The following is a 26,489-nucleotide window of genomic DNA, read 5'->3' as shown; positions in this document are numbered from 1 at the left end:
GCACAAGTTGTTTGAAAAGCTGTTCAGACCTCAAGAACATGCCTCTTAACCAACTGCCTGTGAGACACAGTGGTTGTTACCGCATCTCAGTACCTCCGTACGGTCATGTTCGATGTAGAATTGACGTGGAAATAGTAAGATGTGCAAAATCATGTAGTCTTCCTTTTTTGTACAAAATAAATGTAAATCTCCCCTAAAGTGATTTTTTTGGCTTTTTGTTTTGAAATAATTTCAGACTTGCAAAATGTTGCAAAGAGAGTACAAAGAATTTTCTTACATCCTTCAAGGCTTTCTGACTGTTTCAAGGCTGGCTGCTGAGTGAACTGTTTATGCTTGGCCTCCTGGCAGGATCCTGGAAGTGGGAAACCAGCACAGTCATGGTCATGTGACCACACAATACCCACTGTGGCGGCCAGGATGATAGTGCCACACCCACGGTCACTTCAGTCTGTTTCACATACCAAAAAATGGCATCTAGGCTTTTATGAAGAGGTGGAATGCCAGTGTGGAAAAAAATAAATTTGCGACTTTGGAACAGAAATCAGATGGGGCCAAAGGCCAGGCAAAGGCCATACCTCATGGTGTCTGGGTAGGAGAGGGCGTCTGGGAGCCTTAAGAGAATCCTCGGGGCACACTGCCTTTCCTATGCCTGCTTGTGTGGGAGAGCCCACTCCACAGTGTCACACTGGAGCAAGCGCACTCGGGGACAGGAGGGCATTCCCCCAGCGGGATGTTTGAAAAGAACCACTATTTACTTTTTTCAGGTAAAATGAAACACCAATAAAAATTGTTCTTTTTAATTGAAATTTCAGAAAGTTCAACATATAAACAAATCAAATAAATACTAAGTTAAATCGAAAAACACAAAATATATATAGGAAACATAAATGAGAATGTTTAAGTTACAGAATTCTCCGATGCCATTGTTGATAGCCACATGGACACCCCAGGTTATCTTGACATCATTAACACAACAGCTCAGGACACATTCGAGTCTTAGACTTAAAAGGAAACTAACTGTGTCTTTAAAGCAACATGCTGTTCAGTGAAATCTCACACCAACTACGGCATCTGAAGCAATTTATTTTATTTAATAGGCCCTAAGTTGACTTGCTTCAGAAGTTGGATTTCACTTTGTTTAGTGAGGTCACAGTAAATGCTTTTACTGATGTGACACTCGAGGCTTCTGCTTTCCTTTGTGCTCTTGAACATGGTGGAAAGAAGGTCCATGGGCAGCGGTCTGTCACCAGGCATTTGGGCCACGGCTCAGGGTAAGAGTTGAATCAGAGCCCCTGGCTCTGTACAGTGGAAATGACTGGACCCACTGCACTCTCCTTATCAAGCTCATAGGCCTGCCGGCCTCCGCAGTCCCAGTATTTGCTGAGCCAGAGGTGCTGAGCCAACTGACTGCAAGGAGACAAGGTCACGTTGGAGCCTTTTATTCCAGGCCTCGACTCCTTCATAGCATGGCTGGCTCTGCGTCCTGGGGAACAAATTCTCAAAGCCAAAAGCTGATAGGTTGGTTGAAGTGGCTCGGCCTTTGAAGTGCTGTACATCCCTTGTGCTCCTATACAAAAGTCCCACTTGTTCCCCGGGGCTTTATAACTGATCTGAGACTCAGAGCAACTCTGGCCAGCTCACACTTCAGGGGCGCACAGCGTGCCCCCATCCTCAGCTCGGCCCATGTAAGGACTGGGCAGCAGCAAAAACAAAGATGCCAGATTTGAGCTTATCCGCTGAGGGTTTTTTTTAAAATACTGTGATTTCAACATCTGCCTCCTGGAAAAAGGCTTCTTCTCTTTGTTCTGAGCAAAGTTTGTCCATTTTCTCAAAAGCGAAGCGTCCTTTTTCACCTGTAATATTAAGATGATTTGTCACTAGATTGTTCCCTGCCTTGGATGGCCTTAGCAGTTACTGACACCTGGGTCTCAGGGGCCAGGGGCATTGGGGTGCACCTAACTGGCCGACTCGTGCCTCGCCCTTATGTCCAAGACAGAGTCTACTGAATCATGTCCCTTGCATCTGCTTTCATTCCCAAGAAACATAAACTGACGTTTGAGGAGGAAATAAAGCATTTCTTGCCACCTTAACCATGAAGGAAACTTGCCTTGGCCAAATACAGTTAAACGGTTGCTAACAATGGCCATCCCATGAGCTAATTTTCCTCTTTTGAGAGCTGGCTGTGGCTGCTCCAGCACAACCTTGCTAAGGACCCGGGGACCCCGCTGCACATAACGATTGATGGTGCACTTTACCGAATGACAGCGTGGCTTCCCGGGCTGCCGCTCGCACAGCCTCCAGGTCAGATTGGCACAGGCCAGCAATCTGATCAATGCTTTCGATGCCCTGCTTAGGAAAAAGAGGATCCATTAGGAGGCTTTTTTATTATTACTGATTTCAGAGAAGAAGGAAGAGGGGGAGAGAGAGAGAAACATCAGTGATGAGAGAGAATCATTGATGGGCTGCCTCCTGCACGCCCCCTACTGGGGATCGAGCCCACAACTTGGGCATGTGCCCTGATCAGGAATCGAACCGTGACCTCCTGGTCAATAGGTCGACACTCAACCACTGAGCCATGCTGGCCAGGCCATTAGGAGACATTTTAGGTAGCAGGTAGAATCCACTTTTAGAAGCCTGCAGGACCAGCCCTAGCATGGTCTGGGGCCCGGTTTTTTTTTCTGAAGGCTCTGGGCTGCTCTTGTGGGCTCAGGTTCATCCAAAGCACCAATGCAAGGGTCTCATTTTTCAGTCCTGACACCTGCCAGCAAATAGGCCACTAGCATTGATGTATGGACAGCTGGCAGGCCCATCTTGAAAATGAGAAGACCTGATGCCCTCTGGACCTTGCTACCTCCTCCCTGGTCTCCCAACCATTCCCTCCAGGTCAGACTGGGAGAGGGGCAGTCAGGGGCCTGGATTCGGGACCCCTGACCCCAGGCTGCTCTCCAGGGCCAAGGAACAGAGTGCACTTCAGCACCCTTTACTGGGAACGCTGACTGGCTATTTGATTATAACCAAACCATTCCAGAGTGAATGGGGTGTTTAATCTGTGCTGGACTATTTTTCACCTAGTAAATTGGCAATTATTTTTTTAAATGAGAATTCTAGATGCAATGAGGTTGAAGCTTTATGCACAAAAATGCTTATAATGACATTATTTATAATAAATGGATAATGAACCTAAATTATCTACAATAAGAGTAGGGGAGTAGGTTAAATTAAAGTGTAACTTTGATAGCTCCTTTATAAAAAATTCCAAGGCATTACCAGTCTAACACAAAAAGTTATTATTTTGTTCACTGTTTTTAAACTATAATATCAATTTTCAGTGCCCACACATGCCCACAAACAAAAAGAAAATATACCAAAATGTCGGTAGTTTCCTCTGTTAGGATGATGGGTAATTTACATATGTTTTACACTCTTTTTCCTCTACAATGAGCTTTTAGACATTTTTAATCAATATTAAAGCAGATGATGCAGGAGTTCAGAAGTGAATTTCTGGAGCCAGCTGCTCTTCATCAGAGGCAAAGCAGATGCTCACGGCTGGTGGGGCTGCCGGCTGCTCCTCTCAGGCCAGCTCTGAAGCTCCTTTTTTGCCAGCAGTGATTTTTATTATTACTATTATCTTTTTGGTCCTGGTGGAAAAGTTTTGAACTAACTTTAACCACAAGCAGGCTTCTCCGTCACCGTGAGGACAGGTTGAACTCACCCGGAGCTGTTTCAGTGCCATGCATGCAGCTTGCTGGAGTTTCGCATCATTCTCGGTCAGGGCGTTGGTGTAGAAAAGCAAAGCCTGGGGAATGAGGCTGCTGTGAATGAAGGGGTGAGGGTGCCGGAAGCACAGTCCACGGTGCCCACGGCTGGTCCCCCAATTGCTGGCAGTAAGTCAAGCACTTACCTTTTTCTAAACAAAAATCAGGCCATGATCCATTAATCTTTGGGCCAGGTGCAAAGTCCCGAGATGTATACTACAGTACTGAGCTTCTCTCTAAAAACACTGGTCTGGTGGCAATCGAGTGCAGAAAGCTCTTTTTGTCTAATGTCTATGAAATGCATTCCCGAACTGCTATCTAGAGGAAATGCTAACTCAGGATCAGATGTTCGGCCGGGACAACAGAACTGAACACACAGACGGAAAAGCATCTCCCCTTCCTCACCCTCTTCCAGTCACAGCTCTGCCCCTGCCCCCTTGGTCACATGACCATGGACAAGTCACTTCCTCTGGAAAATAAAGTTGGCACTTGCTTCACAAAATTGTTGTAAGCACATGGGGATGTGCCTGGCCCTCAGCGAGCCTGAGGCTATAGTAAGGCCCCAATATTGCCCTCCTCGGGGGCTGATATCTTAAATCTAGAATAGTCACAGGTCCAGGAACCTAAAAGGCATAGGGGTCCAATTTCTTGGTTTTCAAAAAGTGGACTGAACACAACCAGCCAGCCACACATTAATTGCAAGTAAATGAGGATGACCACTGGAATTCTAAGAAACATGCCAGTGACATCTCAAAGACCAAATAGATAATGTTCTTTAGAAACACTGAGGTGAGGGAGGTGGGTGGCATGTGGGTCCTCACAGGCCTGGTGCTGCCGATGGCGATGGCGTGAGGAGAGCTGTGTTCATGTTTGGAGCATCCCTAAATCCAAATGCCTTGCGGCAAATGCAGCCCCCGTCACACACACCTTGGTCTTTTCCGAGAGAAAAAGCCTCCCTCCCTCCACCTCCCCACACCTACAGCCAGGAGGCTGCCACCTCCCCTCATACATACCTTTTCCCGAAAGCTCTTGTTCTTGGCTGCGCTGGCCAGAGACGCGCTGGCCGCCCTGCACACCTTGGGAGGCCCGTCCAGCTGAAGCAGGGCCCAGGCCCTTAAGGTCTGGGGCAGGGGCTGGAGCTGGCCCAGCCGCTTCCCCTGCAGCTTCCTGACGGCCTTGGCCTGCCCCGTGCACTGCAGCTCCTCCACGAGGGTTACTGGAAGAGACGGAAAAGTGAGGCCGGGGTTTCCTGTGATGGTGATCGATGTTTCTCTCTCATCCATGTTTCTAACTCTCTATCCCTCTCCCTTCCTTTCTGTAAAAAAATCAATAAAATATATTAAAAGAAAAACAAAAACAAAAACATGATGGTGAGTAGGGATGGAAACACAACCTCAGAATTAAAAGACCTGGGTGTTTGAACAATTAGAGTAACTTGTTCAGCCAAGCTGCTGAAATTGCACAAGGAAACAAAAAAGCAACACCAACTAAAATCAACAGAAAACCGCTCTCCCCTGGGGCAGGGAGCCCGCATTAGCGGCTGGCCTGGGCCGGTGAGGCCTCTGAGCTTTTACTCGGAGCTGACTCAGGTACTGCCTGAAACCTGGATTGTGATGAGAGTCACCCTTTGGGGAAGTAAGCCACCTGCTCACTGTGAAACAGCGAATACCACACTTTCAGAGCAGAAACAAGAGCAGCAGGCCCGCTGCCACCACTTTTGGAGGGCATAATTTACCCCCAAAGAGTCCATATTAGCAGGAGAAAAAAAGAGCTGTGTTGATAGGGGAACAGTATCTGCTCTCTCTTTGTGTGTGGGGTTCCTCCATCCACCTTCTCCTTCTCCCTTCCTTCACCCGATATTTCTTGAGCATCTATTATGTCAGTGGTTCTCAACCTTCTGGCCCTTTAAATACAGTTCCTCATGTTGTGACCCAACCATAAAATTATTTTCGTTGCTACTTCATAACTGTCATGTTGCTACTGTTATGAATCGTCATGTAAATATCTGACATGCAGGATGGTCTTAGGCGACCCCTGTGAAAGGGTCGTTCGACCGCCAAAGGGGTCGCGACCCACAGGTTGAGAACCGTTGGCTTAAAGGCTTTCTGAGGACATATGGGTGGGTGTCCCTCCCTGCACCGCCTGTGCCCGGGGAAGGAGGGGGCTCCAGGTGGGGTCGCACGCAGGCCCGGGCGTGGGTGGTCTTGGGGGCACATCCACATGGCTGGGGCCAGGACTGGGAATATGCAGGCAACTGAGCAGCCCAGGTGGTGGTCAGAGCTGCTGACAGTCGGCCAGCTTCTGGAGTATGAGTGTCACCTCCAGCTGTGAGCAGGAAATGCTGTGCCTTCTGAGCCCACCCTGCGGGGCAGATAAAGGCTTGCCTACCTTCCATGAAGGTTCTTTCTTAACCCTTCAAGGTTCTGGTGGAAGCCATGGACCCTGCCCCCAGGAAAAGGCCCAGCCCACTGACTGCAGGTTCACAGGCCCCTCGTCCTCCCCAGCAGAAGGAGGTGTTTGCAGTCATGCTTGATGCCATGAAGACACTCAGGGGCAGCTAGCGCAGTGGTGAGGCCCGCTGTGGCATCACTGAAGCCCGGAGACGCAGGGCAGCGTCTCGGGGATGGGGAGTTACCTATTTCCAGTTGTCCCGGGTACTTCCCCCTGACTCTGTGCAGGAACGTCTTCTTGAGCTGGTTCAGGAGCGTGGGGGCGGGGCAGGCCAGGACCCCGCCAGGCTCCGTGCACCCTCTCCACAGCCTCAGGCAGCCCTTCCTCCCTGCGGCCTGCGGAAGGACTGAGAGCCCAGGCTCAGACCGACTGCGCGGAAGAGCGAGCGCAGGGCCCAAAGGTTTCCCTCCACTGGGACGTGAGGTCGGGAGCTGAGGGGTGGCATGCAGTGTCCCTTTCCCACACTCCACGGTGACAGAGAGAAGACAAGCAGCTTCAGCTCTCAGCACCTCACCCGGGTCACCACCCACAGTCCTCACAGCAGCCCGGGCGACTCCTGTCACCAGCCTGTCCTCATGGACAAGGGGAGGCCCCGGGGCAGAGGCCCAGCTGGGGTCACAGCTGCTGTTTACGTGAACGCACGCTGTGCGCCTGGAGTGTGTCCTGAGGATTCCTTCACCGACCCATTGCCCAGATAGGGAAGCTGAGGCTCAGAGGCCCAGAGTCACCCAGCTGACCACAGAGCAGGTGCCTCTTTCTCCAAGGCTGTGTGGCCTCCCTTCCCGCCCCCACAGTGTCTCTGAGCCCAGTCCAGCCAGACACCCCGGGCTCCGGTTAACTTTGGACGTCAGGAAGGGAGACGAGCTCGCCTGCCCTCGAAGCCTGTCCCTGTGCGCCATTCACATGAGCAGCCGGTGGTGGGCAGTTACTTACTCTCTTCAACAGATGTCGCCTCTCTGACCTTCTCAAAATCCAGCCTAGACAGAGTCTCCAGAACCTGCTTTTGCTGTGCAGCTTCTTCCAGAAGGCTCTCCTGGACCATCCTCGACAAATTAGGGGAGGCCAGTTTCTGGGAAGCAACCCACGTGCTCCAGGTTAGCACGGACACGCCCTCTGATGTCAGTCGTCACGACCGTGGCCCTCACCGGCCCGGGCCCATCCTTTCTATCCCTGTGGTAGCTCCTTGGCTGTCCCCTGGGAGTGCCCCCTCCACCACAGTGGCTGAGACACAGGGTCCGACTGGAGCTGCCACGGGCGGCCCTTGCCACCAGCAGGGACCAGCCTGCCTGAGAGCAAAGCCAACCCACACAGGAAAGCAGAGCTGAGAGGGAGAGGCCCAGGCTTGATGGCATCTGAAACCCTGGATCCAGCTGGGCCTGAAGCCCACCTCTGGGCTGGTCAATTCTATGAGCCAATGGATTTTCTCTTTGGGTTGAGCCAGTTTGGATTGGAGTTCTGGCTTCTGCGACTGAAGGCGTCCCAGCCACTGCCTTTGAGTCAGGGCTTGGGCTGCGTAAGAACCACATGACTCCCCCAGGCCTGGCCTGATGCTTCCCCAGGGGAACCTTCTCAATCTCAATGGCTCTCAAGGTGCGGGCCTCTGGCCCCTGCACCGTGCTCCCTGCCACCGTCAAGGTCAGCCCTTTGCAGAGAACTCCCAACCCCCGCCCCCCAGGGCCCCCTGGCCAGTCCCTCCCTTTCCACCTCACCCCCCTGGCCCCAGGTCCCTTAGCACCTGCAGCAGAGCCTTGCAGACTTGGAGGTGGACCGTGAGCAGCGTGTCCAGCTCGGGGGCACCAGTCGTGAGCTCCCGGGATGACTCTCTCAGTGATGGTGGTGGGGGCCGGGTCCTGTCCTTTCTGAGTTGAGTGGAGAACTGGGTGACCATCTGGTTGGGTAGAGGGAACCCGCCCTCCCGGGAGAGCTCTGACCAGGGAGACCAGGGTGCTGTGGGAGCTGAGGGTGGACGGCCATGCAGAGGGGTCGGGAGCAGTGACTGCTGCGTGTCAGGTCAAGGGTAGAGGCTCTACTGTGTCCTCCATCATTATTTATTTTTTAAGATTCAAAAGAAACCCATTGCTGGGAACAGAAAGCTCAGGGCTAGGCCAAGCTATTCTCTTCACTCTGGTCCCTGGGGACCTGCTCTGTATCAGGCAGTGGGCATGTGGGGGTGGAAGGGAGGGCACAATAAATCACTAGAATAAATACCAATCGGGCAGTGGGAGACGTAGGCAGGAGGCTGATAGGAAGGAAGGAAGGGGCTAAGGCTGGTCACCTGGTCGGTGCTGGCGGGAGCACTCACCGGGGACCCTGGGGACCCCCAAAAAGGGACAGCTCGTGGGGGGCAAAGTCAGCATTGAGGAAGGCGAAGCTCTCCAGGATGCATTCCATCAGGCTCTCGGCCGAGCTGTGCTCCCGGCGGCCTCCGCGGGGCTGTGGACGGAGCAAGACCTCAGAGCAGCCTTCCCCACTCCCCCCGTCCAGCACCCCCACCTTAACAGCGTCCCCCAAGCGGGCGATGAGCACGGGGCACAGCACTCCCCAAGCAGCCTCCCGAGTTGCATGTGACAAGGTCTGGTGCAAAAGCTCAAGGGAGACAGATCTTAAAAGTCTCAACTGGTCACAGACACCCACGGGGACAGGGCAAGAGACAGGAAGGAGGGAGTGGGGGACCATGCAAAGTAGGAGAGGGGGTGCCCTCCCTGGAGAGGCAAGCTGCTGCTCCAGCTGGCACCGGCCACTTCGGACCCTGGGGCCAGTGTCGCCAGATTGTTCAGTTTCCTAAGGAAAGCTGGAAACCTAGAGTTTGTGGGAGGCTGCCCCGTTTTTAAATATTGACAACTGATTTCAAATTAGTTTTAAAATATGGTGTGAGTCAGGCCAAACGCCTCTTCAGGAGGTTCAACGGTGTCTGCGGATTGCAGGGAGATGTGGAAGGAGAGGAGGCTGGAGGCAGCGCTGACGGAGGGGTGTGTGTCAGGGTGCACTGTCGGAGCGCTGCCCCTGCTCCGTCCTCGGGGCCTCCTGGTGGCAGGCCTAAGCATGCGTGCGTGCGAGTCTCTGTCTCCACGGTGGTCTATAAAGTCTCCGTGACCCCTGGGTTGTGATCTGGAACCATTGCTCGTCGGGGAAAGGCAGAAGCTTCGAGCCTCTGGCCACATTTTCATCAGCGGCCAGTGTGTAACCTTGTTTTATGTGTGTTTCTATTTAAAGACACCTTACTTCATATGCATTGTTTATTCCTAAATGAATTCAAGCCAACAGCATGTAACTCACACCTAACCCATGTATGTTCTCCGGGAGGCACATCACTGCCATCTGCACTTAGGACACTTGCCAGCACTTCAGCCCTGCCCTGGGGGCCTTTAAAACAGATCAGTCACCAAAAAAAGCACAAAAATATAAAAAATGTAGCACTAAATAGACTACAAAGGGGACACACCTACAGTGAGGGAGCTGAAACAAGACGGCAACGTACCTTGTTCAATGAGCACGTCAGTGACTCAAAGTTTCTGTCACTCTGCACCTGACAGAACCATGAACGTGATTCTGGGGCTATAAATACATTTTTGCAAGTAAATGAACTCACAAAAAGAGAATCCATGAATAATGAGTACGTTTGTAAATACACACACATGTACACACACATACATGTGTGTATAATTTCTCTTTGAAAAGTCAACCTAAAAACCATAGCCTGTGGTCATTTTTATTCTTCTAACTTGGTTTGCCAAAAAAAAGAAGAGTTCCTCAAGATGTTGAAAATTATTGCCTGATGGCAGTGTGATTTTAAGATTTTTATGTAAAGTATAATTTTTCAAATTCCAGGTGACAGGCTGCATGCTTCCTGGCAGATTGTTCTACCAAAAAGTGCTGTTAAGAAATTGAAAAAAAAAAAAAAAGCTACTATTCTTTTTCTTTTTTTTTTTTTCTTGAAATCTTCAGGCAGGCCCATAGCAGTGGTAAATAGTGAACATTTTTTTAAGTTACTAGATAGGAAACCCACCTTTCTTTCCCCTGCACTGATTTGTGAAGTTGGGGGTGGGGGGAAGGAATGAAACAGAACAGGTTTTTGTAGGGAGCTGTTAAGCTGTTTCAGTGCCAGTGTGAGTTTTCATAAACTAATTGATGTATAAGTAGGTGCTGGTGTGATACATTTTATTTTACGTACATTTAAGTTTATGTAAAACCCCAAAAATCGTATAATCTGCCCAGGCCAGCACCTCTGAGAGCCACGCAAGAAGGGCCCCTGGCATTGGCCCTGTAGGGAGGTTTCGGGCTGGGGGTGGCTGCTGGGGGCCTTCCACGGTGCCAGCTCTGGCTGTGAGAATGCCCCACGTTTGGGATTTTAGTGTCGAGCGGCTGCCTCACCTGCTCGGGTCAGAAGAGGTGAGATTTGCTGGGTTCTGGCTGGATGTGGAGCAAGTTATTCACTCTGAGCCCCACTTCCTCCTAATCCTCCTTCCAGCCCGATGAGGGCTCTTGTAATCCCCACTTGACAGACGAGCAAACTGAGGCCCCGAGAGGAGACATTGCCTACCCTGGTGGTGCAGAGGTGAGAGCGGGCTGCTGGCCCAGGCCCGGGCGTTACACCCTTGGCAGAGCAGGGCTGCTGCCTCCAAAGAGCGGACATACCTTCAGCCGGTCCCTGAAGCTGAGCACCTGGTACTCCAGCTCCTGGAGCCGGGGCTGGGCGGGGTCTGTGCACCTCAGTAAATCCAGGACCTCCTGCAGGGGCCTCTCGAGGGTCACCCCAGGCCCCTCCACTCTGTCCCCGGATTCTCCTTCATCGTGGTCTGTCCGGCTGCCCGGCATCGTATGGCTGTGGAGTGGGGAGCCCGGTGGCAGGTTGGGGCTCTCTACTCCCAAATCCCTCCAGCCAGGCTGCTCCACAAATGCGCGTCCTGACAGGTGGACCATCTCTGGCAGGAGGCCCAGGGATGGGGAGTCCTCCTGAGCCTCCTCTTCAGTGGACGTGTTGGGGCCAATGGCCAAGGGCAGGAACCCCACGTCCGAGGTGGAGGCTGACGTGCTGGTCTCGGTGTCTCGGGGGTCCTCAGAGCTGAAGGAGTCCATCTCAGGCAGCTCCTGACTCCGGCTGCACAGGCCAGGGCCCCGCAGGTCGCTGTCGGACAGGTAGCTGAGGATGGACGTGGCCCTTGGGCTGCCCAGCAGCAAGGCCTGCTGCGCTGGCTGCTGCAGGACAGACTGGAGAGGGGGACACAAGACCAGCCTCACTGGCCACCCCAGGCACCAAGCGAGGCCCCCAGAGGGGCTCCCCCACCACACACTTGCTCTGCATACCCACGTTCTCCGGATGACTGAGGTCCACCAAGCTGACTCGGAGGTGCCGGTAGCACCCAGCATCCTCTCTGCTCTTAGCCCCATCCTCTCTAACTCACACCTTCCAAGCCGCAGAGGCCTCCTTGCTGTTTCTCACTCTCCAGGTTCATTCACACATTCCCACCTCAGGGCCTTTGCACTGACTGTGCCTCCTGCCAAAGAATGTTCTGCTTTCTGGAGGAAGGAAGGACCTGACATACAATACACCTAAGTGCTCATGGCATAGAAACAACAGCAGCTCCTCATTAAATTAAGCATTTGGTGTTTCACGCCCTGATCTGAGGGCCTCGGAGTCCTGCCTCATTCCTCCCTCACACCTCCAGGCTCCAAAAGCATCACTGGGTTAAAAAGGCTGCTATGGATTAAAAGATAAAGAAAAAGCCTGCATCTGCTCCCAGATGGTATCGAGTGTCTCTAGAAAGGTGTGGAAGAAGTTGACAATGATTCTGAGATCCCTGGAGGGCAGAGGAAAGAGATGTTTTGCTGTATAGTATGTCAAGGTGTTACTTACTGGAAATACATTCAGTTTAAAACAAATAAGTTGGAAGCCAAGGCCATGGCCAGGGTGACGGAACCATCCAGAAAACCTTGTTTAAGGTATCCAGGAGAACCAGCCAAGTCTAGCAGCGCCCCAGAATAAAGGGGCCAGCATCAAGGAAGAAAAAGTACCAAAAAACACCCAGATAACCTACATGGAGAGGTGCCAGGCTGCCCAGCCCAGTCCACATGCTGCCCGGGAAGTCACCCCCACCACCAGTCCCAGCAGGACCTCAGCGGCCCACTCACCAGGTAGTACCTCTCCCGGAAGCTGGGGGTGCTCGGGGGTGTCCAGTTGTACAAGGAGCCCTTCCTGCTGCCCACAGAGAACTTGATTGTGGGGCTGGGTGACACCAGGAAGCTCTCGGTATCAAACGGGCTGGAGGAGAGAGCAGCGGCTAGGGTGTCACTGGTGCCTGGAGAACACTCAGCCCGTCCAGGGCCAGGGGACCGAAGGGGAGATGGAGGCCCTGCCCGGGAGCCTCTCGGTATCAAACGGGCTGGAGGAGAGAGCAGCGGCCAGGGTGTCACTGGTGCCTGGAGGACACTCAAGCCCGTCCAGGGCCAGGGGACCGAAGGGGAAATGGAGGCCCTGCCCGGGAGGCCAGGCGAAGCCCGGGGACTCCAGGTCCACGTTCCCAACCTTCTTAACCGTCTCTCAGACACCCGCCACCCTGCGGGCCCTTAGCCCGATGGCAAGGGGCAGTGACTGGCCACCACTCATGTGAATGGATCCCTCCTCCGTACAGGGCACCATCCCAGAAGGACCTCTGGGTCAGTCCCAGCCACAGGTAAGGCTGGGGCCCCAAGGCCTCGCCGACCCTGCTCCTGGAGCAAGGAGATCTGGGTACAGCCTCCCGGCACGAAGCGACCTGCTCACTCTCATTTGCACAGAGGCCTGGCTAGAGGTGTCTGGGGCCCAGCCCGACCACCAGGGCCCGTGACTCAGGCACTGTGGGCAGGTCCTGGGAGATGCGGGCAGAAATGCCCACGAGTGGATGTGGGGAGCCGCTGTGTTTGGACAGGTTCAAGCCTCGGACTAATGAGAGGGCACAGTCCTCTCATGGCCAGGTGCAAGTCGCAGCTTGGAGGGCAGAGCCCTCCCAGCACAATTATAGCCAACAGCTGTAGCTGTAGGCTTGAACCTATGGTCCGACACGAGGCCCCACGCGCCTGAGTGATGTGGGCTTGACAGAGTTCAGGTGCATGTAATTGAGTAGGATTGAAACCCAGGAGAATGTTTGTAAACATCTTGATCACGCCCTTACTCTGCCTCGTGGTGGCATCTGCTATAAAATAAAGACACGGCTTGTGGGCGTCGTCGCTGTCTCTCAAAGAAGCAGCGTCCCACGGAGACCCAGCTTTCATTCTCTTGTCTGTCTTTTCTAAGCCTTTCAGCCGCCCCCACTCAGGGTCACCCTTGGCCGGGCTGGCGCGGCACAAAGTGGATGCTAGAGTGTGGTCAGGCCACCAGGGGGAGCCAGCGAGACTCATCGGGCTCAGGCTCTGGGTGTGCGTCTCTCCAGGTGGGAATTTGGGGCTGGCCCTGGGGAGGGGCAGCAGGGCCGGGAGCCAGGCTGGCCCCTACTCACTTCCACAGCACCTCCAGCTGCAGCTTGATGGTGCCCAGCTCGGTGATGTCCACCACGACCACCTGCGGCCGGGTCGTGAAGAAGTCGGCGATGTCACACGTCACGGTGCCCACCGCCAGGGAGCTCAGGCCACGCAGCTCTGTCACCTGGGGGTGAGGAGTTGTGGGTGGTGTCTGAGCGGTGCCCCCGAAGGCCCTGGCCCTGCCCCTGCCCCTAGGCCCCACCCACCTTGATCTCCAAGTTCTCGTGCAGGGTGGGGATGAAGGCCTTCTCCTCCTCGTCCCAGGTCTGGCTGTCGTCAGACTCGATTCGGCCCTTCAGCTTCCAGCGCTGGCGGCCCAGGCGCATGAGCACCTGTGGGCGAGGGCCACGAAGGGGGGTGGGTCAGCTGCCCCAGGGTGGATGCCCCCACTTGCCACCTGCATGGGGACCCTCCCTGCCAGGTGGGCCCTGGGACCCCAAGGCCTGGCAGGAACCCGGAGGGTGGCCATACCTCATACTGGTCTCCTGGACAGAGGCGTGCGTAGCCCACCAAGCCTGGAACACAGAGATGGGCTGAGCTCTGTCCTCCTCTGCCCCTGCTCCGTGGGTCACAGCCCCTCCCCCGCCGGAGTCTGGGAATCAGACTCAGAGATGAGCCATCATGATGGACAGTGGACAGGCCTGGACCCTCACATCCAACTCAGAGAAGGGGCGGGACCTGCCTGAGATCACATGTCACAGGAGTGCAAGCCCAGAGCTGGGCAAGGACCCCTGATTCTGACCCACACACACCCCCTTGGTAGAAATCCCAGGGCCCTCAAGAAGCCTGACACCCACTCGAAGGGGCTGCTGCCCACCCCCTCAGCCCTGTTACCTTTCATCCTGATGTGGAACTCGCCCAAGTGGACTTCCAGGGCCCCCTCTATGAGCCACATGTCCTGCAAAGCCCCACAGGATGGCTCATCACCTGCCCCGAGGCTGAGCCGGGGTGGGGGTGAGAGGATTGTGCTGGAGGGGGGCAGAGGTCAGGGCGGAGGGGCACACACAGACCCTGCCAGGCAGAGCTTCCTCAGGGCCCAGGGCACCCCCCTAATGCTGGGCCTGGCCCCCACTGCCCTCTGGCGCCCCTGCTGGCGGCCCACCTCGGTGCACTCCTGCAGGCTCCGGCCCAGCTCCTGCAGGCTCTCTCGGGAGGCGCGGCTGGGGGGGCACCTGGAGAAGGCCTGCTGCATGTTGGAGGCGCCGTCTCGCAGGCGGCACTGGATGCAGTAGCCCTCGTAGAGCTCGTCCACCTGCGGGGGCACAGGGCGGTGGGTGCTGCCCACGCTGAGGGGCAGAGGCCCAGACCTGCCGGTCACTCTCACCCTCTGGGAGAGGCTGCCCCTGAGCGAATGCCCCCACCCAGCCCCGATGGTGGTCACACCCTGCACTTGCCCCCGGCTCCCATAGCTCCCACAGGGACAGGAACCAAGTCTGTCTCATCCACTTGTATCCCAGCCCTCGGCAGCGGCTGGCGTGCGGTCAGCGCACAGTGGAAAGGAGTGCCCTGGACAGGTAACTGCAGCCCTTCCCTCTCCCTGCCCAAGTTTTCAACAGTAAACAGGGAGGTAATATTCCGCCACCCACTGGGCTACTGGACGGGGAGGGGGGGTGTAAACAAGATCATGGAAGAATTCATGGACGTCAGACCCTGCAGGACTCGCTGTGAGACCCTGGGCAATGCTTGTCCCTCTCTGAGCGTCCATCTCCCATCTCTATAGTGGGCGCGTGGTCTCAGCCTCCCAGCCTCTCAGATTGAGCTCCAGGTCCTCCCGGGCCCAGCGCCTGCAGTTCCTGCTCCTCCTCGGCTTCTCCAGCCTCCCAGCACCCAGGGACCCCGCCCCGCTCGGAGGGGCCTCCTGGCTCCTGCTGTCTGCTGGAGGCCCAGCAAGAACAACCACCCAGCCCCACCCTGAGGTACCCGGCACCAGCTGACCTTGCTGATGTGGAATTCCATCTTCCGAATGTGCCTCTCCACAGAGCGCGTTTGCTTCTCCCAGGAAAAGAGAAGGTGCTTTAAAAGCAGCCTGGACCCCCCCGCCAGCTCTCGCCACCCTCCTGCAGGCCCTAACACGGAGAACTGGGCTCCAAGCCAGGCCAGCCCCTCACCACCCTCGAGGAAGGCTCATCGCTGGGCCTCAGTTTCCCCATTTGTAAAATGGGGAGGACCCCAGGTGCTTCTCTAGAGGATGACCATAGGACGGAATCGGGGGAGCAAGGACACTATGCTCACCCAGCCAGGCCTAGCCATAGCCGCCTGTTCACCACATGCTGATGGAGGCAGGTTCACTCACCTTGTCAAGGTCGTAATAGAAAGCCTGTGGGGGAGCAAAGGAGGAGGGGAAGGTGTCAGGGCTCTGAATGCTCCCCCACGATCCATGAGGCTACATCCCGGGGGCGCCTGAGCTCAGAGGACAGAAAGCCAGCAGCCACTCCACCCTCTGAGGCCCGTGGTCCAGGCGGAGGAAGAAGAGGGATTAGACTCATGTGCTTTGGGTGAGGCAGTTCTAAGCCTGGCTCTGTTTCCCAGCTCTGTGTCCCAGGCAAGTTACTCAACCTCTCTGAGCCTCTATTTCCTCACATAAACGGGAAAGCCATAGCTACCCCTCGGCTTGCTAAGAGGAGTAAAAGACGCAGTAAGCACTCAACAAAGTGGGGACGGTGGCGATGTGACTGTTTAAGGGGTAACTTCAGCCACGATCAGAAGAATTGGGAGTGGGGAGAGGCAGCCGGCACCACCGGTTCAGGCCTTAGGAAAAGGCAAACCCAGACGGGTCCATCCACGCCAGGGGCCAGGGTGTCACCAATGAAAGGAATTTGTCACCGGGGTGGGCAAACCTCTGCATCCACGGGAGAGGGTGCGGTGGGTGCTGGGAAGGGCTGGGAACGGGTGGGATCTTGCTAATGCCTCCTTCCTCCATCTGCGTGGCCTGCCCGCCCCCCAAGGGCAAGAGCTGACTGAGCGGCCCATCTTTCCCTCCCCAAAGTGGCTGGCACACTCCCGACCCCAAGGTCTGCTGAGCTGGGGCTGGGATACAGAGGGGCCACTGTTGATGGAAAGGTTCGCCTCCCCTCCTGTTTTCCAACCCCTGCTCTGCTCTGACCTGTGCAGGAGGGAGGCTGGAAAGCCGCTGGCAGGTCGGAGGAGCCCACAGGCAGCGAGGCCTCTCGGCTTTTGTTTCTAATCCCATTAGGATAGAAGTGGGGGGTGGGGACTTCTCAAGACCGGAAAGAAAGAGCCTCCCGCTGGGAGGATGGCGGTCCTGAGGGGTGGAGCCTGACAGTGTGAGCTGGTGTCGCTCAGTGGTTAGAGCGCTGGCCTTCGAACCCAAGGGTTGGGTTCAATTCAGGATGCCAGTCAAGGGCATGTACCTAGGTTGCAGGTTTCTCGTCTCAGTTGGGGTGTGTGTGGGAAGCAACCAATTGATGTGGCTCTCTCACATCGATGTTTCTCTCTCTCCCTCCCTCCCTCTCCCTCCTTCCCTTCTACTCTCTCTAAAGTCAATGGAAAAAATATCCTCCAGTGAGAAATAAAATATCGGACCAGTGACATTTATAGTTCTAATAAGCAATGAATAATTTTTTAAAGTATAAGTATGTCCCAAAGATGCACAGGACATAATTACACTGAACAATTATTTGATGATTATCTAAAAATCCTATTTAACTGGGATACTATTTTTTTCTCTTGAGTGTGGGGTGTGTGTGTGTGTTTCTAAATCTGACTCTGCTAAGGGGGAAAATGGTAGCAAAAGCCCAGAGCAGATGAGTCTTGGGCTAGAAGGCCCCGGGGCAGCCTCTAGGCCGCAGCCCTCAAGGTGGGCGAAACAACAGAGGCGCTGGACAGGAGGACAGCACCAGGGCCTGTGACAGACCCTCGATTCGATGCCCGACCCAATTTCTTGGCATCACATAAGCCACCCTGATTGCAGGGCGCCCAGATGGCCCCGGGCTGTAAGATAGGGCCTCCCAGACCCACACCCCTCACACCCACCTGCCTTCGTTACTGCTAGAACCAAAGAGGGAATGCAGGTGGGGCCTCCAATGCGTGAACTCTGCACACTGTTGGGCAGGGAGGGGGCGCTTCCCACCAGCCCCTGGGGTTAAATTCATCCCAATGTAGAGCAAGTCCATTCCTCAGGGCTCTGAATTCCCGAGACTTGCACCCGTGGTGCAGGCCAGGGGGTGAGGGAGGGCCCATCTTTGAAGCCCAGCCAAGGCTGCCCCAGTGGGAAGGCAGGGAGGGGTCTCACCAGCCGGGAATTCCTGTGGGTGTCCTTGTGGCGTCCTGACAGGTAATCCAGCTCGGCCTGCTGGACGCACAGGTGCTCCCTGCAAGGGAACAAGGGAAAGGAGTTGGAAAAGGAACAAGAAGAGAAAGAAAAACAGGCCCATGACCGGTGTCCCGCAGTGCAGGCAGCCACAGCTGCCATGTGGAACAGCTGTGGTTCTCTCTGCCGGCTCAGAGGGCAGAGGGCAGAGGGCAGAGCCGCCCAACCCACCCGGAAGCCTGGCTCCACCCGCTGGGCCTCCAGATCCCACACACAGTGGACCACGTGCCCGGCACTGCGAAATATGGGGAGCATCTCTGTTAATCCCCCAAACAACCCCACAAGCAGGTTCTGCTCTGGTTAAACCCATCTTAGAGATGGGCAAACTGACCCTCAGGGACTGCAGGTAACCCGGCGAGGGTCACACCGCAGGGAAAAGGCAGCACCCAGGTCGGGAATGAGGCATCTCTCTGGAGGACAGTATCTCCCCCCAGCCCCAGGGAGGTCAGCGAGAGCACGCCTCCCTCACTGACAAGGGCGGTCGCCCTGCTGTCTGCACGCCCAGGCCAAGCCCCAGAGCGGGGCCTGGGAACCCACTCTGGAAAGCACAGAGAAAGCCACGGGCTGGGAGGGATCATCTCATGTGTTTTCCGGTCAAAGGGTCTGGACAGGAAACCTGATGTTTGGCCTTCGGAGCTGGGGTGGGGCTCCATCATAGCGTCGCCGGTGACACCACTATCTACAGGCGCGGCTCACTCAGAGGCTGGGCTCCTCCGGAAAACGGGATCGATCCCGCCCAGACAATCTCACACGGGTGGCCCTGGGAACCACCAGAAGCTGCCCTGGAAGGTGAGCACCTTGGAGACAGGCCCCCCCTCCGCCCCCCACAGCACAAACCCAGCTCCCACTGCACCACACCAGCACTGGTGCATCCTGGGAGGAGGGCAAGGGAGGCCTCCTGGGTGGCGTTGCCCTGGAGGCCCACTCCCTGCTTCCTGGCCCTGGGATCCTGGAAACGTTGCTTCCCATCTAAACGAATAACCAGGAGCCCCCTCTGTGGCCTCTTACAGACAAGACCTGACCACGTCCCCCAGGGAGAGGCAGAGAGGAGCAAGCAGGCCAAAGGCCAAAGAGCCCACTGTGTAAAGGCCACAAACAGCCCGTCCTTACTTGAGGCCTCTCCTCAGCGCTTCGAAGATCTTCCTCACTTGCTGTGTCTTGGCGTCCGGGCAAACAGACCCCTTCCGCAGCGTGCCGTACATCTTGGAGGGTTTGGCAGGTAGGCGAGACCTCACCGAGTTCCTTTGGATGGACTTTCTGTGAGTTTGGGGGGGGGGGGGGGGGGGCGGTGTCAGAGCAGGAGTCTGGACAAAGTCTTTCCCAGGGCAGGCACTTGGGGAACAGCGGCCAGAGCTGAGTCCCCTCCATTGCCACCAAGCTGCATGGTCTCAGGAAAGTTGCTAAGACTCTCTGGGCCTAAGTGTCCTCATCTATAAAATAAGGTTTTGGATTTTAGGATTAAAAGAATACTACTACTAATAATAATAACCTGATAGGAGAAATTAACTTACAATGAGAAATGCAACCAAGCAGCCCAAACGCAGTGCTCTCTGTTCAGCATGCTTGGTCAATGCAGGCAAAGCAACATTGAAGGCCAATTCATAGTCCTGTGGTGTACCCATGGCTTTGCCCACCCAGCATCCATCCACCTGCCTCTGTGAATAGCACCTCGATTTTCCTTTGGGTAACCTCCCCAGCCCTGCTCTTTATACATGTCGTTTGGAAGGAGGTGGCCTGACAAATCAATACACACATATGCATACACACACATGCACATGAACACGCATACATGGGCATTTGGAGACAAGCCCATGCCCTACGCCTGGGTTAGCCAATATATTCCTCTCCCCTGGCCCAGGGAGAGGCATGGGAACCAAGTCTGGCCAATGACTCTGTGGCAGAGCTGGGACCCAAACCCAAATGCATGCAGAGCCTCAGCCTGGGCTCTGACCCACACAGCTGGGGGTGGGACACAGGATTCTCAGGGTCCTCAGAATCCCCAGGAGGACTGAGGCTCAGGCTGCTGACCGCCCTCACCCCTCCACCCCACCAGAGTTTCGGGTTTTACTGTCTGGGCCTGAGGATTTGCATTTTCATGTGTTTCTGATGCTGCCGGCCGGTCCAGGGACCACACTTTGAGAAGCACAGTCTTAGGGTTTAATGGGGGCGGGGGGGGGGCGGTGTCAGAGCAGGAGTCTGGACAAAGTCTTTCCCAGGGCAGGCACTTGGGGAACAGCGGCCAGAGCTGAGTCCCCTCCATTGCCACCAAGCTGCATGGTCTCAGGAAAGTTGCTAAGACTCTCTGGGCCTAAGTGTCCTCATCTATAAAATAAGGTTTTGGATTTTAGGATTAAAAGAATACTACTACTAATAATAATAACCTGATAGGAGAAATTAACCTTACAATGAGAAATACAACTAAGCAGCCCAAACTCCAGTGCTCTCTGTTCAGCATGCTTAGTCAATGCAGACAAAGCCACGTTGAAGGCCAATTCATAGTCCTGTGGTGCACCCATGGGTGGGCACCTATTGGCTTTGCCTGCCCAGCATCCATCACCTCCCTCTGTGAATAGCACCTCGATTTTCCTTTGGGTAACCTCCCCAGCCCTGCTCTTTATACATGTCGTTTGGAAGGAGGTGGCCTGACAAATCAATACACACATATGCATACACACACATGCACATGAACACGCATACATGGGCATTTGGAGACAAGCCCATGCCCTACGCCTGGGTTAGCCAATATATTCCTCTCCCCTGGCCCAGGGAGAGGCATGGGAACCAAGTCTGGCCAATGACTCTGTGGCAGAGCTGGGACCCAAACCCAAATGCATGCAGAGCCTCAGCCTGGGCTCTGACCCACACAGCTGGGGGTGGGACACAGGATTCTCAGGGTCCTCAGAATCCCCAGGAGGACTGAGGCTCAGGCTGCTGACCGCCCTCACCCCTCCACCCCACCAGAGTTTCGGGTTTTACTGTCTGGGCCTGAGGATTTGCATTTTCATGTGTTTCTGATGCTGCCGGCCGGTCCAGGGACCACACTTTGAGAAGCACAGTCTTAGGGTTTTCACTGTTTCTGCTTCACTCGGGAGACATCCTTGCTAGAAACCCAGCTCCATGTCTCCCTGGGAGCCTTCACCGTCTGCTACATTTTTAAGTCTAAAATCAGGGGCTCAGGACTAGTTCATTCATTCAAACACTCACAGAGCAGGGCTTTCCCCCGTGAGGTGCCAGGTCCCACCCTCGGGGCTCACAGTCCATGGGAGACGGGGATGGAGGTCTGGAGAGCCAGGCGGGGGTGGGGGTGGGGGCAAGAGGAAGACAGCTCAGGCTCCTTCACCTGGCCTAAGAGAAGGGCCACTGGGCCCCGCCATGCCCTGGTCCCCCAGAGACTCAGCAGGCGACCGGGCTGTATTTCCAGCCCAGCCAGATGCTGCACATTCCACGCACAGACGCCGACACCTGCTGTTGACTCAACAGAGAGCAGCTGTCCTGCCACCCTGCTGACAGGGACCAAGCCCCAAGCCCCATGGTTTCCCTCCGGCTGCATCTACACACCAACATGCCAGAGATACAGACCCCGGGCCCTGCCCAGCACGCTGAGACCTGGTCTCAGAGGATGCTACAGCAAGGAGGGGTCTGGAATCCCACCCTGGACCCTCAGGGGCCTTGCCAAGCTGGTAGGACCCATGCCCTTGGCCAGCTGCCCATATTCAATCCCGGCCCCAGAGGTCACAGGTATTGAACTAGAGCCGCAGTTTCCCCATCTGTCAAAGGGGGACAATAAGAGTTCTTGCCCCACCGAGTTATGAGGTAGCCATTCATTCAACAAATATTTAAATAGGCACCTATTGCGTACCAGACACCACTTTAGGGAGGTACAACAGTGACCAACACAGGCAAACCCCTTCCCCTGTGAGCTGCTGAGCCAGCTGGGGGACACGGTGGGAAGTGGTAACAAGGGCAGGCTCCAGAGACACCCCCCCCCCCCCCACTTTCAAGCTGTGTGGCCTTGGGTAGGTTATTGAACCTCTCTGTGCCTCAGTTTTCTCAGCTATAAAATGGGAACCAGAGGAAGGGTTGCCATGAGAGTTGCATGAGTTAATAAGTGTAAAGGGCTTCAAGCAGTGCCCGGCAAGAAGTGCTATGTATGTGTCCAAGTTAACTAAGATCATTTTTAAAATCATGTGTCAGAGAGTGCTTAGTGCCAAGGGGAAGAATAAAGGCAGGAGAATGAGTTTAAGTGGGACAAGCCGGGAAGGCCCCTCCAATCAGGTGATGTCGGAGTGAGGTTCGTGCACAGAGCACTGGGCACAAAGCCTGTTACATTAGTGCTCATCCCTGTCCCTGCTGTGGCCGGTATCCATCTGTGACAAGTGACACTTCCCAAAGGCCAAGAAGGGGCTGTGCACCCTCCTCCCTACCCTCCCTGAGGCCACATCACCCACCTCTTGGAACAGACCCTCCACAAAGTTGCCATCTCCAGGCCGTAGAGACGGGCAGGGCGGCAGCCTCCAGAGAGGCGGGTTCCGGACAGGCTAGGGTCCCCGCAGGTGGCAGGCAGCAGGTGGGCCAGCAGCTTTGAGGTGGGAGCCAAGCTCACCTGCCAGCTCCCAGGGGCCCACCGTCCCTGGCAGGTGTGCGCCCTCCGCCAGGCCCCCCTTCCATCTACCTGGCGACCTCCTCACCCTGGCTGCTGTGCTGTGCCTGGAAGCACCCGCTCCCAGGGAAGCTCTGAGCCCAGGGCTCCGAGGGCTGGCCCAGCCGGGAAGGCGATGCGTGTGCAGCCTCTGGATGGCGAAATTGGGCTGCATGTCTGGCCGGTGTCACAACGGCTGGAGCAGGGAGCGCCCTCTGGGGCGGATGTTTCGCCAGCTCTGGGCGGACTCAGTAAATATTAAACAGCCCCTGGCAAGCCAGACAAGATTCCAGACGGGCACATGCAACACACTGCCCCAACCCTCACGTGAGGCCAGGGGCAGTCCTGCCTGCTGTCGTGAGGAAATGCTTCGTCGGAGGCCCTGGTGCGTGGCTGCTACAGAGGCAGGCTCTGCAGGCAGGCAGGGCCTAAGCCGCACCTCAATGTGACAACAGTGTCAGCTACCTTTTCTCCCAGGTCCAGCGGTGCCAGATGGGCGGGGATGATGCCAAACATGCGCTTGGTGCTCGCAAAGGTCAGACTGCTCTCGGGCTTCACGTGTACTAGCCCGTTTCTCCTGACACTCTCTGAGGTCCCCAAAGTCTGTGGCTCCACACGCACAGGACAGTGTGAGCGCCTCCGCTGTCCTCTCTCCAGCTCCGCTCCTTGAAAATCACGGGCTGCTGCTGAGCTATCCCAGCCACACGTCCCAGCCGTCCCAACGGAGGAATTCCCAGGTTGGTGAGGGCGTTGCAGGGGCTCCTGGCTCAGGAGGGTACCTGCCTGACAGCCTAGAGGAGGGGAGACCTGGCTGCGGAGGGGGAGGGGTAAGAGCAGCCCTGCCTCTCGGTCAGGGCAGAATGGGACAGTGTCAGGGCCTGGCCTCCTCTTGTCCCCCCACCTTATTATATAAGGCTTCGTTATAGCAACCATTCACACCTTAGTGTAAAGTTCCCCCACCAGATTACTTCTTCAAGTGAACTCTTTGATTGTGGGGGACCAGAGTCAAAGGGGTTTCAGGTGCCAGAGCAGGGGTGGGGGTGGGGGACACCTACCCACCCCATCTAAGTGGAGCCCTGCTCGCCTGCCCTGCGTCTAAGGTTCCTTTACCCGACCTGTGCCAGCGCTCAGGGCCTTGGCGATGTGGCTGTGTTTCAGCCGGTTGAATTACCTGGGAAATAAGGCCAGAGGTGAGGCCTGAAACCTGGTACAGGCTCTCCTGCCCTGGAGCCAAGGGTCCAGGCCCCTGGGAGCTGGACAGAGATAGGAAGTTAAAAATAGACACACTTCTTCCCTATCATCGTGGGCAGCTTCTTCCTCACCCAGGGACAGGGGGACTGCAGAGGCTGAGGCCAGATGGTGGCTACTCAGGGACCGCAGAGCTCACCGAGGCCAGGCATCCTCCAGAATTCCCAAGGGGGGGACCCCAGGAGGAGGAGCCCCCCAAGATAGTTACAGCCAGCAGGGCCCTCCTTCTTGGACTAGGGTGCAGACTTGGCAGGACCTGGGTCTTACCCTTGCTGCTGACCGCTGAGCCCTAGTGTCTGGGGTTGGATCCCCTCTGTTCTCTCCCTCCCAGAGGGCTGACCCCAGGAACCCAGGAGGGGTCAGCAAGAGGCTGGCGTTGGCCTGGGGGGACAGTTCCCATGGATGCCGGAAGTCCCGGGGCCCCCACAGGCCTGACGGGAGGAGAGTTGCAGGCAGGACTGGCTACAGAATTTGTGAGGCCCAGGGCAAAGGAAAACGCACAGTCCTTTGTTCAACACAAGAATTTCTAGATCAGTGATGGCGAACCTTTTGAGCTCGGCGTGTCAGCATTTTGAAAAACCCTAACTTAACTCTGGTGCCGTGTCACATATAGAAATTTTTTGATATTTGCAACCATAGTAAAACAAAGATTTATATTTTTGATGTTTATTTTATATATTTAAATGCCATTTAACAAAGAAAAATCAACCAAAAAAAATGAGTTCACGTGTCACCTCTGACACGCGTGTCATAGGTTCGCCATCACTGTTCTAGATGGTGACAGCAGAGGGTTAAATCTATTCGAGGGGCCCTGAGCCAGTCTGCAGGCCCCTCCCGCTGTCCCCACAGTGCCTCTGGGTGATCACAGGAAGGCGACCTCCGGGTGGACCAGCTCCGTGCCAGGGCACATAGCTTGGGAGGGTCGCACGGGCTGGAGGCCCCCTTGGCCGGGGGACCTGCACACTGTCCTTAGCAGCCCTAACTACAGACCCCATGGTCTGGGGGACCCAGATGAAACCCAGGAAGAGGCAGCTCAGATATGGCTCATTCAGTCAAGAAACAGCATCATTCCCTGGTCAGTTTACGCTTAGCCTTTTAGCAGCATTTATGGAGCGCCTACTGTATGCCTTCCTCACAGTGGCATCCACACTTGCTCCTCTCAGAGACTGGGGTCAGAGGCACTAGGCGTTCATCCCTCTGGGACTTTGGCCAAATTTCTTCCCATTTTGGGCCTCGGCTTCAGCCCTTCAGTGGAGCCCTTCACACTGTGAATGTCCTCATGGTGGCCCAGGAGGCTTGCAGGGTCCTCCTCCGTCTGTCACCCACACACCAGCCACAAGCCTGCGTTCTGTCACTGAACACTCATTCCCACCCCAGGGCCTTTGCACTTGCTCTTCCCTCCACCTGAAAGGCTTCCCCACCCCTCACCCCATCCGCACGTGACCAGCTCTTTCTCTTCTCTCTGGCCTTCACTCAAACAGGGTGGGCCCTTCTCTGATGCTCTAATTCCTCCGCAGCCCTCGCCACAGCTGGGTCTCTCTCAGTGATTGTTGGCTTGTTGTTTGCTGCCCTGGAGGAGGGCGGGGCCTGGGTCTCTTCCCAGAGCCTGGGGCGGGGGCTGGCCAGAGTGGGTGCTCCATACATGTGTGTGGAATGAATTAGGGATTCCTAAGGGTGCTTCCAGCTGGGACATGCCAGGATTTCATTTCAACCCTGAGAGGAACTCCTTCCAGGCACAGCTCGGAGCTGAGCAGCCTGGGGACAAGGCGAGTGAGCTGGGGGGCCTGACTGTGGGACCGGGCATCACGGGGCTCTAATGTGCACCTGTGGGAGGGTGAGGGCCAGGCCTGGGGCTCAGGGGGTCCCCAGGACATGGCATTGAAGCCAAGGCCCGAAGAAGAGAAGCAGGAGCCGGCCAGGTGACAGTTGGGAAGAGTGCCAGGCACGGGCACAGCCTGTGCAGAGGCCGGAGTGGGGAGAGGTGATGTGGCTGCACGCAGAGCCCTGGGGCCTGGCCGGTGTGGGCTGATGGCCGTGGCCTCCAGGAGCAGGAACACACCTTCCTCCTGGGGTCACCTCCTGGGGAGACCAGGGCAGAGCCACCAAGATCTCACTCCAGAGGGTCAGCGCCGCCCAGGCCCCTCTCCACAGAGGCTGCTCCTCTGCCTTTGAAAACTCCCCAGGGCCCCTGCTGTGTGCCCGCGTGGCCTTGTGTGCTGGCTGCTTGCCATGGGCCACCTCACTGTGCCCTCATGACAGCCGTGAGGAAGGGACACGAGGAAACCGAGACTCAGAGAGGTGAACTCACCTGCCCAGGTCATAGAGCCGGGGTGAGTGGCCCCATTTTCCATTTTTCCAAACAGGAAGAACATTCCATCTTAACCCCACCCCCCAGGAGCCTCAGTTCCAAGCCCGGGTCAATCTGGCTGTGTGACCTTGGTGAGCAGCTCCACCTCTCTGAGCCTCAGTTTCCTGCTCTGCCAAGTGGGCTGATAGGTTTCTCCCAACACCAAGACACACACACAGACACACACACACACACACACACACACAGACACACAGACACACACAC

General features: G+C 55.7%; 1 protein-coding gene across 1 annotated transcript in view; it reads right to left on the bottom strand.

Moving 5' to 3' along the window:
• Positions 1-304: 304 nt before the first annotated feature.
• FAM65C (family with sequence similarity 65, member C) overlaps positions 305-26,489 on the bottom strand; it is a gene marked incomplete at its 5' end in the record, with an annotated part of 26,780 nt that continues 595 nt past the window's right edge. The window contains 20 exons of the mRNA XM_014539653.1: positions 305-1,853; positions 2,256-2,346; positions 3,713-3,796; positions 4,769-4,971; positions 5,895-6,116; positions 6,391-6,552; positions 7,140-7,275; positions 7,942-8,065; positions 8,509-8,639; positions 10,842-11,414; positions 12,336-12,465; positions 13,679-13,824; positions 13,907-14,032; positions 14,172-14,215; positions 14,535-14,598; positions 14,803-14,952; positions 15,636-15,689; positions 15,994-16,017; positions 17,953-18,031; positions 19,141-19,287. Coding sequence (XP_014395139.1) covers positions 1,750-1,853; positions 2,256-2,346; positions 3,713-3,796; positions 4,769-4,971; positions 5,895-6,116; positions 6,391-6,552; positions 7,140-7,275; positions 7,942-8,065; positions 8,509-8,639; positions 10,842-11,414; positions 12,336-12,465; positions 13,679-13,824; positions 13,907-14,032; positions 14,172-14,215; positions 14,535-14,598; positions 14,803-14,952; positions 15,636-15,689; positions 15,994-16,017; positions 17,953-18,031; positions 19,141-19,287 — 2,794 coding nt within the window. The remainder of the gene's footprint in view (positions 1,854-2,255; positions 2,347-3,712; positions 3,797-4,768; positions 4,972-5,894; positions 6,117-6,390; positions 6,553-7,139; positions 7,276-7,941; positions 8,066-8,508; positions 8,640-10,841; positions 11,415-12,335; positions 12,466-13,678; positions 13,825-13,906; positions 14,033-14,171; positions 14,216-14,534; positions 14,599-14,802; positions 14,953-15,635; positions 15,690-15,993; positions 16,018-17,952; positions 18,032-19,140; positions 19,288-26,489) is intronic.

The sequence above is a fragment of the Myotis brandtii genome, unplaced genomic scaffold, assembly GCF_000412655.1.
Source record: "Myotis brandtii unplaced genomic scaffold, ASM41265v1 scaffold225, whole genome shotgun sequence".
Taxonomy (NCBI): Eukaryota; Metazoa; Chordata; class Mammalia; order Chiroptera; family Vespertilionidae; genus Myotis; species Myotis brandtii.
Note: the sequence above shows the minus strand (reverse complement) of the source record. Positions and strands in the feature narration are given on the sequence as shown.